At 41.8% G+C, this 15,261-nt stretch overlaps 2 protein-coding genes across 3 annotated transcripts in view; both read left to right on the forward strand.

Moving 5' to 3' along the window:
• The window catches only part of LOC128655584 (tetraspanin-10-like), a 38,029-nt gene extending 25,605 nt beyond the window's left edge, over positions 1 to 12,424 (forward strand). Inside the window, exon 2 of the mRNA XM_053709177.1 lies at positions 11,485 to 12,424. Coding sequence (XP_053565152.1) covers positions 11,485 to 12,424 — 940 coding nt within the window. The remainder of the gene's footprint in view (positions 1 to 11,484) is intronic.
• The window catches only part of TASP1 (taspase 1), a 680,735-nt gene that overhangs the window by 124,954 nt on the left and 540,520 nt on the right, over positions 1 to 15,261 (forward strand). The window lies entirely within an intron of this gene.

Below are 15,261 nucleotides of genomic sequence, written 5' to 3' on the forward strand. Positions count from 1 at the left end.
GTCTTGTCCCTCCCTATTTATCAGTGTCCTCTAGCTTGGGTATTGGTTTCCAACAGTAATTATTCAAGCTGTGGACTCGCCATATCTTAGGAAAGATATGGTAAGTCCACTTACCTGATAAATTTCTTTCTTTCCGGATATGGCGAGTCCATGGCCCCACCCTTTATTTTAAGACAGTTGTTCTTTTGACTATAACCTCAGGCACCTCCACACCTTGTGTTTCTCCTTTTTTCTCCATTTCCCTTCGGTCCAATGACTGGGGGTTTTGAGTAAGGGAGTGATACTTAACAGTTTTAAGTGTGGTGCTCTTTGCCTCCTCCTGCTGGCAAGGAGTGATATTCCCAACAGTAATTACTCAAGCCGTGGACTCACCATATCCGGAAATAAATAAATTTATCAGGTAAGCATACATTTTAGTTTTTTTTTTTTTAAGCAATATTTTTTAAAATATGTTTTTATTAGTGTTGTTATGAGTGTAACTGTACTTTAAATAAATTGTTAATGTATTTTTTGTGTATCTTTTTTGTTGCATGTAACAATTAACCAGCGCTCTAATGTTACGCTATCCCAATTCATGTTAAATTCAATGCGCTCAAGCTAATGCGTTTACTTTAAACCTTTAACCCCTTAAGGACCAGCGTCATACCCTGCACGAAGCTGGTCATTATGACCCTGTACGTTGCTGCAGTCCTTGGCTTCTCTCTGCTCAATCTTGCTCAAAATAGCGAGATTGCGCTATTTCTGTATGCCCCACGAGTGGGGCACTGCAGAAATAGATTTGCAGAGTTACAGATGCAGACCAGCTCCATCTAGTGGTTGCTTTTAGCACACATTTGTAAAATGGCTGTTTTACTTTCACTTTCTTTCACTTTTTGTTGTTATCTCAGTAGCAGCCAATCAATCTATAGAATCTATAAAGCAGAGCCCAAGCAGGAGATGTGAAGAGGAGGGAAAGATATTTCCCCATAGGGACATCTGCAGTCTGAAACTTAGGGTATGTAATCATTATGGAACACCCCACACAATCTCCTGCTCTCTGAGAAACGGCTCAAATACATAGCAGATGCAGTTAACCCCATGGCTGCCATAAAGGCTAAAGCTGCAGTCCCCTCTGCTGGGTTAACTGCATCTACAATGTATTTGATATCAGCAAGGCACAGCATTTCTGAAAGGAGCAGCCCCCCACCCCTACTGTTATATGCCTGTGTTGGATTCCTGGACAGGAGCAGGGCTCATTTTCAGTCAAGATAAAATGTATAAAAAAGAAGAAAAGAAATTATATATATATATATATATATATATATGTATATATATATATATATATATATATATATATATATTTATATATATATATACAGTATATATATATTTGCATACGAAGAGAGAAGCGCTCTACCAGGAACGAACAACAGCTCATCAGCTAGTTCTATGACGATTTACCACCTGGAAGCAGCCTCTTTTAGACCAGTGTGCTTTTCACAGAGGAAAACTTTCCTGAAGTATATCAGTCTGATCCCACCAAATAATGTCAGTCAAGCCCCGAAATACCAGGCAATTCTCCTCTAAACAAGGAACATGACAAGCCCAGACGATCGTTTCGGCCTCCTATGGGCCTCGTCAGTGAGGTGCAGCCACATTCCTGTAAGCACACTGGGCAAGGAGTCCTCATCTGGTTTCCCCCATCACCCATAGGGAGACTTCCCCAGGGTCATATACATATATATATGTATATATATATATATATATATATATATATATATATATATATATATATATATATACATATACATATATATACATACACATATGTAGTTTGTATTTCTTTCCTAAGATATGGTGAGTCCACGGGATCATCAATTACTGTTTGGAATATGATTCCTGGCCAGCAGGGAGAGGCAAAGAGCACCACAGAAAAGCTGTTAAGTATCACTTCCCTTCCCACAACCCCCAGACATTCTCTTTGCCTGCGGTACAAGGAAGAGGTGAAGATTTTGTTGTGTGAATTTATTTCACTTCAATCAAGATTTTATTATTTTGAAAGCAGAGTAGGTTTGCTCTGATCTTTCCTTTCATAAGGGGGTATAGCCGTGCTCCACGTTAGTCTCTTCAGTAGAGCAGTGGTGGCTTTAAAGCAGTTAGGAACTTGTAAGGTGAAGCCCTTGTTGCGTTTTTCTAACATTGTTGCTTCCCTGTTATAGAAAGCCTGAGTAGGTTTACTCTGTCTTTTCTACAGGTCTATGTGAGGAGCAGCATCCTCTCATACCTTGTGAGCTGTCTGCATGCCGGACGACTAGATGCACTTTTTGTTGTTGTTGTTAATGGGTCATAGAATCCTTAGTAGAGGATTTACTTTGAGGCATGATGCAGGCACTGAGATGCATGTGGCAAGGAGATAGTTAACTCCCTACAGGAATGGAAGGGGTTCATTTCTTAATGATTATTTATAAGTAGTCCTAAAGCCCATGTACACGGGCCATTTTTTGCAATACAGCGGTCCCACCCCTTGCTCTCTCTCCCCTCTCTTTTACTCTCTCTCTCTCTCTCTCTCCCCTCTCTTTTACTCTCTCTCTCTCCCCCTCTCTTTTACTCTCTCTCTCTCTCTCCCCCCTCTCTTTTGCTCTCTCTCTCCCCCCTCTCTTTTGCTCTCTCTCTCCCCCCTCTCTTTTGCTCTCTCTCTCCCCCCTCTCTTTTGCTCTCTCTCAACCTCTTTTGCTGTCTCTCTCCCTCTCTTTTGCGCTCTCTCCCCCCTCTCTTTTGCGCTCTCTCCCCCCCTCTCTTTTGCACTCTCTCCCCCCTCTCTTTTGCGCTCTCTCCCCCCCTCTCTTTTGCGCTCTCTCCCCCCCTCTCTTTTGCGCTCTCTCCACCCCCTCTCTTTTGCGCTCTCTCCACCCCCTCTCTTTTGCGCTCTCTCCCCCCCTCTCTTTTGCGCTCTCTCCCACCTCTCTTTTGCGCTCTCTCCCCCCTCTCTTTTGCGCTCTCTCCCCCCTCTCTTTTGCGCTCTCTCCCCCCTCTCTTTTGCGCTCTCTCCCCCCTCTCTTTTGCGCTCTCTCCCCCCTCTCTTTTGCGCTCTCCCCCCCTCTCTTTTGCGCTCTCTCCCCCCTCTCTTTTGCGCTCTCTCTCCCCCCTCTCTTTTGCGCTTTACCCCCTCTCTTTTGCGCTCTATCCCCCCTCTCTTTTGCGCTCTCTCCCCCCTCTCTTTTGCGCTCTCTCCCCCCCTCTCTTTTGCACTCTCTCCCCCCTCTCTTTTGCGCTCTCTCCCCCCCTCTCTTTTGCGCTCTCTCCCCCCCTCTCTTTTGCGCTCTCTCCCCCCCTCTCTTTTGCGCTCTCTCCACCCCCTCTCTTTTGCGCTCTCTCCCCCCCTCTCTTTTGCGCTCTCTCCCCCCCCTCTCTTTTGCGCTCTCTCCCCCCTCTCTTTTGCGCTCTCTCCCCCCTCTCTTTTGCGCTCTCTCCCCCCTCTCTTTTGCGCTCTCTCCCCCCTCTCTTTTGCGCTCTCTCCCCCCTCTCTTTTGCGCTCTCCCCCCCCTCTCTTTTGCGCTCTCTCCCCCCTCTCTTTTGCGCTCTCTCTCCCCCCTCTCTTTTGCGCTTTACCCCCTCTCATTTGCGCTCTATCCCCCCTCTCTTTTGCGCTCTCTCCCCCCTCTCTTTTGCGCTCTCTCCCCCCTCTCTTTTGCGCTCTCTATCCCCCTCTTTAGAGCTCTCTGTCTCTCGGCAGCCCCAGCATCTGGCCACGCCCACTCCACAACCGCCCGGTCACGCCCACTCAGCACCACCCTGTCACGCCCACTCTGCACCCGTCCGGCCACGCCCTCTCCACCACACGACGCCAGGTGTGTTTGTCCTTGCGCGCAGTCTCTACTGCGCATGACAGCTTCGGACAAACACACTTGGCCTTTTATTATATAGGATAGGGTGACAGTTTGTCTTTATACATAGCTCAGAGGTATATTGGTTTAGAGGCACAGACAGTGACTAAGGAATTAGCGTCACAATATCTGTTTATTATTTAGCTCTAGCGTACATTAGAGCTCAGAGAGATTGAAATCTTTGCTGTGCGCCCTTTATTTTCAGACTGCGCAGGTTATGGGGATGAGAGAACTTTTAGAAGTGGTTGCCATTTATTTTTGTGAAGGAATACTTAACTCTAGAACGAAGTGGGAATAGAAATGAAGCGCAATGTTGAAAAAAATTTTGCGCTTCATTTCTTTACTGCTGCTGTGTCCCTGCCTTAATTTTCTTGCTGCGAAGAGATACGATAGCCATTTTGGGCTCTCCAGGTCCGATAATAAGTTCTCCCTAGTTCTTAGTAAAGCTGGAACGCTGAGAACAAGTGTCATCTATGGCTTTATTAGTTAAGGGATACTTAAACGAAAGTCTTATTCCTTATATGGTGTAATCCGTCCTGGAGAGTCTCTATTAGGATGTACTTGTTCCTTTGAACCGCCTCTAGGCGGAGTAAAGAATTTTGCGGTTTGGCTTTAAAGGGACACTGAACCCATTTTTTTTCTTTCGTGATTCAGATAGAGTATGCAATTTTAAGCAACTTTCCAATTTACACCTATTATTTGAAAAATGTATTTGAAAAATAATGCATCTAAGTGTTTTTGTTTTTTTTGTTCAGTACTCTGGACAGCACTTTTTTTTATTGGTGGATGAATTTATCCACCAATCAGCAAGAACAACCCAGGTTGTTCACAAAAAATGGGCCGGCATCTAAACTTACATTCTTGCATTTCAAATAAAGATAACAAGAGAATGAAGAAAATGTGATAATAGGAGTAAATTAGAAAGTTGCTTAAAATTGCATGCTCTATCTGAATCACGAAAGAAAAAATGTGGGTTCAGTGTCCCTTTAAAGTGACAGTTTGTCTTTATAATAATATTATTTTGGAGTGTTAAAATATTATATGGTCCTTCATGACTCCTTTAGTTTTCATTTTAGATGACAACCTTGTGTTTTTACATTAAAGATTAAGTGGTGAATTCACCTGTCCTCTCAGAGTTTTAAATGGAATTCTGTTTGGGTTCTTAGACACTTATATTGTTTTTTTCTTAGTATGCAATTTATGTGTTGTTCCGCGCTGAATCTCTTGAGTTAGAGCGTTGCTTCTGACTTATTGTCTTCTAGGATGATGGTGTTTAGGCAATGCCACAGCTTTCTCCTTATACGTCCCAGCCTCTTTGGCATCACATGCAGTGCTCTGTGGTTCCTCGGTATCTCCTGGAGGAGTGTATTTTCCTACAGATTTTGTAGTTCAGGTATCCTCTGCGGTATCTGCGGCCTTATATGTTTTTCCTACAGGGAAAAGACAAGAGGACATTTAAAGTTTGGATAGTAAGGTTTCTGTTCCACATTTGCTACGCTGGTCGTTCTCTCTCCTAGGTATCGTGAGGAAGGTTCGCAGGTAGTTTCTGATGGTGAAATCTCATATTTGGACAGTATAATTCCTTCATCTTTCGTTGAAGTCATCCCCTTCAGTTGTATGCTTGTACACCTTGTGTAATGTTATAGGAGGTTTTAGCTATCTGGACGACTTCGATATCCCTGTCGTTGTCAACACTTGGAAGTTTTGTAAACTTGATCATTTCTATGATGTCCCTTCCTTTGAGGAAATGTTCTAGACGTGCTATGGAAATTTTCACAGGTGTGGGAGAATGCTAGAGATACCTTTCTCCCTGTCTCCCGTCTTTTAAATGATTTTCCTGTTGATGACTCCATTTAAATTCACGGTGCAGTAGGTAGAAGGGAGCTTTTCTACTAGGGCTTAGAGGAATTTGATCCATGCTCCTTTACGGATCTAGGATTAAGAAGCTGGAGGTTTAAATGTTAATTGTGAGCAATGTCTTGTCTTCTTAGACTTACTGTACTATCCGCCGGGCATTGTGGCAGAAGCTTGATCAGCTAAGATGCCTACTTGTAGTTTAGTGGTACAACCTAGGATTTATTGTTCTGCAGTCGCAGGTTCAATACTTTGTTTACTCCAAATTCACGCTTCTGGCGTCTCCTTTTAAGGATAAGACTTTGTCTGGTCTAGCAAAATTATCTTCCGACTTAAGGGTGAAAAGAGTGTTTTCTACTACTTGTCAAGAGAGTAAGACTAAAGAAAGTTTATTTTTCCTCTTACTGCAGGGTCAGTGATGCCTTTTTGAATCCAGTCTCAGATTTCCTCCCATGGGCAGATTTCTCTTTCTAGAGTATCTGCGATCCAAGTATGTCGAGAGGCATTCCTTGAAAGGGTTTCAGGATCTCTGGGAATTCTTCCCTGGGAAGTGTTTGTTCCAGTCCCAGTTTGGGAACTGGATCTAGGTATTTTCCTCAAGTAAACTCAGATGCTGACCTTCAAAGTAGTATTCTTTCTCTTTTGATCAAGAGGGCCTGTTCATAACGACCATAGACTTGATTTTAGGTTTTATTGTTCCCTTGATTCGGGATCTTCTCATGTTTCTGAGTTTTTAGTCTTGGGGTATGGCAAGGGTTTTTTTCTGGACAATATATGGTTTAGGGGTCATCCTTCAAGCAAACTCTCTTTTAAGAGATCTGGGACAATCCTCTTTTCCAGGGAAATTAATCTGGAAAGGAGTTCCCTTGTTTCATCCACATGGGTGGTTTATTTAGGGCTACCCCCTCTATACCCTGTATGAACCAAATTCTGTTTGATCTCGGAAGATGTGCAGGGTCTGAAATGGTCAGTACCTGGATGGGAGACCACCAGGGAACACCCGGTGCGGTGTGCTTAGACCTTAATAGATTCTCTTTCTAGGAGAAGATGTACAACAGAGTTCAGATAATCAAGGATTTATTCCTTTTTCCTCTCTGTAGTTTTATGTCCAGCCAACAGCAAACTCTAGTGACCAGTGGATAGCTTAGCCATCTTGCAACCAGGAGGATGGGTTATAGCTGCAGTTGAATTTTCTTCACTTTTCAGTGACTCCATGTATGGAGGGATTTAGTCTGATGGCATCTCATAGACACCATTCCCTATACTATTTCTATAAAATGGAGATCTTTCTTAAAGGATAGATTTAGATCTGTCGACAAGAGACTTTCTCCCGTACTATTTTCTCAGGAGGATCTATCTCAGGGCGCGTGCTTCTGGAGATATTACTGGGGACGTGACCATGGTTGCCAACCTGCTGGGCTGGTAAGCTGTCTGGGTCTTGTTTAAGTTTATGAACTCGGAAGTGTCTGCTCTCCTCCTTAACATCCTGGAGTTGAGAGTAATTTGCAATGCCCTGATGGCTTGGCCTCAGTCGTCCATAGCTTGGTTCGAGTTGGACAATGTCACCTCAATGGTTTATATCAACCACCAGGGAGGAACTTGGGGTTCCTTTGCCATATAGGAGGTGACTTCGATTGTACAGTGGGCGGAAGTTCACTATTGCTGTCTGTCATCCACTTTCCAGGGGTGGACATTTGGGAATCGGACTTCTGAGCAATATTTTATTCCGGGGAGTGAGCTCTCCATCCGGAGGTGTTCTCTAGGTAAACCCTTACATGAAAGGTTCCGGAGTAGGCTTCTGAGGGTGTTTTGATGGAATGCCAAGTTTCCAAGGTACGGGTCATGGCCAAGTGATCCGCAGACCGCCCTGCTAGATGTTCTGGCATTTTTCTGGGTTTTCAGTCTTGCATACCTGTTTCTTCTGTTTGCTCTCTTCCAGGAGTCATTACTCATATTCTTTACAAGAGTGGCGTGGCCTTGCAGGATCTGGTATGCAGACCTAGTGGTAATGTTGTCTCTCCAACTTGGATACTGCCTCTGAGGAAGGATCTTCTGAGCAGGGTCTCTTCCTTCATCTAAATCACATTTCTCTGAAGCTGATTACTTGTAGATTGATTGCTTATTTTTGCCTAAGTGTGGGTTTTTCTGAGTTGGTCATTGAGACTATGACTCAGGCTCGCATGCCAGTTTCTGGAAAGATTTTCCATAAGATATGGCGTAAATACCTTTATGGGTGTGAATCTAAGGGTCACTCTTGTAGTGGAGTCAGGGTTCCTAGAATTTTGTCCTTTCTCCAGGGTGGATAGCCCTCTGGAGAAGGGTTTGTAAGCCAGTACCCTTAAGGGTCAGATTTCTGCTTTTGTCTATTTTACTACGTAAGCATCTGGCGGATGTGCCAGATGTACAATATTGTTGTCAGTCCCTGGTCAGAATCAGGCCTGTGTTTAAGTAGGTTGCTCCCCCTTGGAGCTTTACCCTTGTTCTTAAGATTTGCAGGACTCTGTTTGAGCCTTTCCTTTCCATGGATATTAGGTTGCTATCCTGGCAAGTTTTGTTTCTTATTGCTATTTCTTCTGCTTGGAGAGTCTTGGAGCTCTCAGCTTTGCAGTGTGATTCTCTTTGTCTTCATGCCGATAAGACGTTAGGTTTTCTTCCTAATTGGTTTCGGATAGAGATTTTAATCAGGAAATTGTTGTTCCTTCTCTATGCCCTTTTCCTTCTTCTCATAAAGAACTTTTGTTGTACAACTTGGATCTTCGAAAGTCTTCTTCTTCCATTTCGACTGGGCCCAGCAGGTCTCCCAAACAGGGGGGCCCAACAAGGCAGGGGGTTGTGACAGTGCACATGGTGTTGTTGGCTCTAGGTGGGAGAAAATCTCCCGAGTGAGAGTGAGTCCCTGCACCTGGTAATAAATGTATTATGTAAAGTATGCATGTCACATTGCTCATGGAAAAACAGATATACATCATGCCACCTGGTATTTGTTCTTTAATCAACAACCCCCCCCGCTCCCAAAACAAAAGCCCCAGTCAATTTAGTTACCTGTCTATCTTCAGGATAATTTCAAAAGTGAAACCAACTAGTTTTTACACCTTCAGATTATAAATGTGTTTTACAGAGACAATATGCAAATCATTTGTCGGTTGTCCCACGTTATGATGATGATCAAAGACTATAAAAGACTCAAGTAAAATGGTGATCCTTGTATAAAGACTACATGTTATATTTATTAATTAATTTTAGATTCTTGTTAATACACCACCACTGCAAGATCTTACTGCACTATATTACCCATACTGTGATGCACATCATAAAGGAACCTGATCCCAAATTACTAACTACACAAATCATAAATGCTCACCTGCAGATAGGTTTCTATGTATTGCTGATCTGGATATTAACTGACCAAAAATAATATGCTAGTATACTGGGGATACTCACTATTGACTGGTGATGACCTGTTTCAGTGATATTATCGTAGTGGGATGCTGGATGAGGTTGGAGGTAAAGGATGTTGCTTGCTGAATTATTCTGGATTGGGAACAGAGCTTGGGGTGTAGGCTAAATCAGTGTGTACATCTCTGGAGTGCTAATTCAGGGGATACAGCTCAGGAGACACCGGGTGGGATTTTTACAAGCAAAGATACCACAGGCAAAATCACTGATTTCAAATGCCCAATAAAGGTAAATTAGTTATTCGTAAACAATCTAATACACTCCAGCAGGTAAAATTGATCATTGGGAACAAATTTAAGGGGACAAAATGTAGTGTGTGCTGTCCCTTTAAGGAAAGTAGTGAAAATGGGGTGTATTATTTTGTATTATCTGGTTCATAAATTCACTTTATTTGTGGAGTGTTTATAAAAGTGTTGGTGTAGAATTTGGACTTAGAAAAGAGTACAGAGGAGTTGCAAATACATTGCTGGACTATTACGCAGCTGCAGATTCAGAATTGAGCAAACACTTGTGATGTTTTTAAATAAAATGTGACCAGTGGCCTTGATGTGCTGACTCAGAGGGGTGAAAATGGAATGGAGATGTAATGTGATCAGGGGTCTGAGTTTTGGGGTATTAGCAGCACTAGGACTTTACAATATATGAGATCCTGCATATAAGACGCACAGTACCAGGGGCTCCACAAGCAGATAATGATGGCTGTAACTAGCAGCGTGTGCTTCTGCGGCTCGTGCCTTTATAGCATCACGTGCCTCTTGGTCCCACTGTCTGCACCTCTCATGCAGTTATCTATGGATGTCATATATATAATAATGTTACATGTATACTTTCTATACATTATTTTATTTACATTTTAATATAGATCATACAACTATTTTTATACTTTTTAAGGATATTTATTAGCATATTCAATATTAACACTTTTTACCAAAGCAAACCTGTAATTATTTATTATTTTTGTACCAGTCTAATTAACAAAATTAGATCAGAACATTTTATAATCATATGTTAATAAAATCTATTTGTCATTGGTGTTGACAGAAGATCATTTAGAAAGACAATCGTGTTTTGGCATTCTGTAAGTGTTATAGATGATGGCACAATACATTTTTGTGATTTCAAGCAATATATCCTGTGATACTGGGCTGGCACTAATGATCTCAGACAATAAGCACTGTGATATTACTGTGACACTGGCACGAATTATCTCAGACAATAAGCACTGTGATATTACTGTGACACTGACACCAATTATCTCAGACAATAAGCACTGTGATATTGCTGTGACACTGGCACCAAGTATCTCAGACAATAAGCACTGTGATATTTCTGTGACACGGGCACCAGTTAGCTCATACAATAAGCACTGTGATATTACTGTGACACTGGCACCAGTTAGTTCATACAATAAGCTCTGTGATATTACTGGGGCACTGGCACCAATTAGCTCATACAATAAGCACTGTGATATTACTGGGACACTGGCACCAATTAGCTCAGACAATAAGCACTGTGATGTTACTGTGACACTGGCACCAAGTATCTCAGACAACAAGCACTGTGATATTACTGTCACAGTAATATCACAGTCCTTATTGTCTGAGCTAATTGGTGCCAGTGTCCCATTAATAACACAGTGCTTATTATCTGTCTCAGATAATTTGTGCCAGTGTCACAGTAATATCACAATGCTTATTGTCTGAGCTAATTGGTGCCAGTGTCACAGTAATATCACAGTGCTTATTGTCTGTCCAGGGGCGAAGCTACAGGGGGTGCTGAGGTCGCAATTGTGACTGGGCCCCCAAGGGTGGGGGCCCAGCTTTAAAAAAAATAAACGTTGACCTGCCACTGCCTGCACTGATATCATGTGAGTGTGACATGATGCTTCACTAGTGTCTCTGACTACAGGGGTTAGTCTTTCTGTTTTACCTATTGGTGTTAATGTGTGTGTGTGTGTGTATGCATGTATGTGACTGTGTGTGTATTTATGCATGTATCTGTGTGTGTTTGTTTGTGGAACCAGCAAATTACAAACCTTGTTACTACAGCATGGGGGGAGGGGGTAAACAGTGTCACTATACAGTACCACTATATACAGTATGGGGGGGCTGGACTATGTCACAGACTACTGTGGTCACTTTATAAAGTACTGGGGCGGGACTAGTGGGTCTGATGATCATGTCTGCAGGATGAAGAGGGTGTTGGGTGAAAGAACTAAATAGAAAAAAACCCCACAGGAATCTCACTCTGAGCTGAAGAAAATGTGTGCAAATTTTCTTAAATTTTCGCAAAAATTATGTCCACTACTCAGGAAAAAAACAGAGGAACCAAATGAATCCAGCCGATTACTAACCAAGGGAGATGCTGAATCCCAGAAGGCTACATTTGGTGCCCTGCATAATCGTATTCAAAATGGAAAGGCTGCCATAGACCTTGCTGAGGCAGTTTCACCCAAAAGAGGTCTACTATCCAGTCCTGATGTCCTTATATCTTTCATCAAGTATTTTATGTTCTTCTACAACTTTGTCTTCTCGGTCCTGGGCTTGGCTGTCTTTGGCATTGGTGTCTGGGGGCTTGTAGATAAGCAGTCACTGATGCCTGAACAGATCAGTAACCTAGGCACAGATCCTATGCTCTTCTTTGTTCTTATGGGATTGGTTGTTAGTGTGCTATCCATGTCAGGGTGTGCTGGTTTCCTGAGAGAGAATTCCTGCCTCCTTAAATTGTTTTCTGCAGGAATCGGCACCCTGCTTATCACACAACTGCTATCTGCAGCCATCATCTTCTCCTTCAGAGAACAGATTAGAAATTCTGCTCAGAACTTCTTGCTAGTAGCTGTGAGCAGATACCAAGATGATTCTGACCTGAGGTTTATTATGGATGAACTTCAGCTAGGAATGGAGTGCTGTGGAGTTCAGTCATACCAGGACTGGGAATTTAATCTGTATTTCAATTGCAGCTCCCCAGGAGTTCTTGCCTGTGGGGTTCCATACTCCTGCTGTATCGACCCACTAGAAAATGGCACTGTGCCAAATTCTCAGTGTGGGTATGGAGTCCTAGAGATGGGAGAGATCCTGGCAGGAAGCCGAATCTACCTTGGAGGATGTGTACCTCAACTGTCTCTCTGGCTACAACATGGGATGTGGGATATTACTACAGGATTGCTTTTGGTTACCACTGTTGAGGTTATCTGTATTCTGTGTGCCAGGAGGATGCTGGAAAATATCAAGATGATTAAATCCTACTGGTAGGACTTCATTCACCATGTTAAACCTTGAATTTGTTGGCTGCAGAGTTGAATGTTTTTTTACAGCTCATCGGTAAATGAAGGACACTAACAGCACTGTAGAAACTGAGAAAAAGCTTGCCCCCTTGAAAGTTTTATAGAGATATGAAGTATTCTATGTAAACCTTCACCACCTAATGACTTGTCTTATCTACTGCTTTCTTTAAAAGGTGGCAAGGTGATTCTCAGAACTTCAGGACTATCAGTGTTCAATGACAGCATGTCAGTTTGTATCACCAGCTTCAGAATGTATATATCCATTATAGCACTAGTGATTCTTAACATATAGAAGGTAAAACAGCCTTTGGAGCTTGGAATCCAGTGACTATAAACAGTGTTATTTCTTCTAATATACCAACAGACAAAGCTCACATGGCCATTCATATGGAAAAGCTTTTCCAGACTAGTGACAAAATAAGATTATTTTTTTTTTTTTGGCTTAAATGAATAATAAAATGCAAGCGGTAAACATAACAGGTTTGCAACTATTACATTTAAATACAATGATCATATGAAAGTACTGGGGCGGGTAGGGTCAGCAAAATCCAAAAAGTTTATAGAAGACCTTAATTGTTCAGTGAATGGATTGAAGTTCAGTTTAAATATGAGCGAGGTAGGAGTAGAGTATTTGGATACTTATGTTTATAAGGATAAAGGTTTCTTGGAGACTGACCTGTACACAAAAAAAACTGATAAGAATAATTTGTTACAGTATGGCAGTTGCCACCCAGAAAGTGTGTTCAGAGCAATACCCAAGAGTCAGTTCACTAGAGTGAAGAGGATTGTCTCAGATGTTAGCAAGTGCAAACAGAGACAGGGAGAAATGGCCAATAAGTTCATCACTAGGAACTACCCAGAAAAACTAATAACAGAACAGCTTGTGAATGTTGAGGAGGGTTTAGGACAGAGCCAACAACAGACGGACAAAAGAAATGAGAACAATATGATATTTGTAACACAGCATAATAGATTGAGTGGAAAAATTGCAGGTATCCTAAAAAAACATTGGCACATCATTAGGGAATGCAACCCACAGGTGGAAGAATTAAAAAAAGAACCAATGATTGCGTACAAGAGAAATAAAAGAATTAGGGATTGGATCATACACACAGACATAGGCCCTGGAAAGAGAAGTATACAATCAACAATTGGTAGTAGCAATAATGGCTGCTATCCATGTTTAAACTGTAGCCATTGCAGCTCAATGATAAAAGGCAAATACTTCTACCATCCTACGAGTGGTAGGAAGTTTACAATAAACAAACATTTTACATGCAGAGCAACATATGCTATTTACATGATTAAATGTCCGTGTGGATTTATTTATATTGGCGAGACCTGCAGAGAGGTAAGGGGGAGGATAACGGAACACAAATCTAACATAAGGTGTAATAATAAAGAAGCACCAGTATCCTCTCACTTCCTCTCTGCAGGTCACAACATGTCATCTTAGATTCTTAGTTATAGACCAGGTGATGAAACCAAGGAGGGGGGGCGATAGAGAGCATCTCCTAAAAGTTAGGGAGATGTTCTGGATTCACAAACTGGATTGCCTTATCCCCAAGGGCCTCAATAAAGACTTTGATTGGAGTCTATTTTACTAAAGGAAATCACACATGGATAAGGTTAGGATTGTTTGTATATTTTTGGTTGATCATGGGCGCATAAAAATGGCTTGTGAATAGCAGGGTCTTATAATGGTAAAATAAGGGATAAATGAATCAATTAAAGTGAAAGAATTCTTCTCAATAAAAAATACATTCTGCAAAGGAATAAATCTTGATTGATGTAAACATACTCTGTAGACTGTGTAGACATTGTGGATGTTTGGATTTTATGCTCCTCTTTTAATATTGTATATAGGTTTTATGTTTATATTTTAAATGATATGTATACTGTTCACCGATTCTATTGAAAAACAAAGAGACATCAAAAGTAAAAAAGAATGTACTATATTTTACAACCAACAGGTGTCACTATTGCATGTTGCAATACATGTTTTTTCACACAATGGGTTAATGAACAGTTGATGAATAATTAACAGGTGAGGGTATAAAAAGCATGAACCTGTATAATTAAGATGTACATGACAAGAGCCACATTGGCTTGAAACGTTGTATGTTTGGACCCAGGATAAGAAAATAAAGGTCTTTTAATTGATATGGTGGCTGGAGTTTTTTGAAGTTTGCAGGTAGGGTCAGGCCAGCCATCTCATCAGCAGATTACAGACTGTGTCACTGACTCACTATATACATTACTGGTGGGTTAAATAGTGTCACTATATACAGTAATAGGGGGTCAGACCATCTTTTGTTTCGGCTGAGCCTTCTTTGAGGAGAAAGGTTCTTCAAGCGGTGGTGCCTTCTGTTTAGGTTACCTGTCTTGTCCCTCCCTAATCATCTGTGTCCTCTAGCTTGGGTATTGATTCCCAACAGTAATTGATGATCCCGTGGACTCACCATATCTTAGGAAAGAAAACAAAATTTATGCTTACCTGATAAATTTCTTTCCGGATATGGTGAGTCCACGGCCCAGCCCTTTATTTTAAGACAGTCCTTTTTTTACTGAAACCTCAGGCACCTCAGCACCTTGTGTTGCTTCTTTTTCTCCATTACCTTCAGTCGAATGACTGGGGGTTGTGGGAAGGGAATTGATACTTAACAACTTTGCTGTGTGCTCTTTGCCGCCTCCTGCTGGCTAGGAGTGATGTTCCCAACAGTAATTGATGATCCTGTGGACTCACCATATGCGTAAAGAATCAGGTATGCATACATTTGAGTTTTTTATGCTGCCATAGTGTAT

Source organism: Bombina bombina, chromosome 4 (genome assembly GCF_027579735.1).
Source record: "Bombina bombina isolate aBomBom1 chromosome 4, aBomBom1.pri, whole genome shotgun sequence".
In the NCBI taxonomy this organism is placed as follows: domain Eukaryota; kingdom Metazoa; phylum Chordata; class Amphibia; order Anura; family Bombinatoridae; genus Bombina; species Bombina bombina.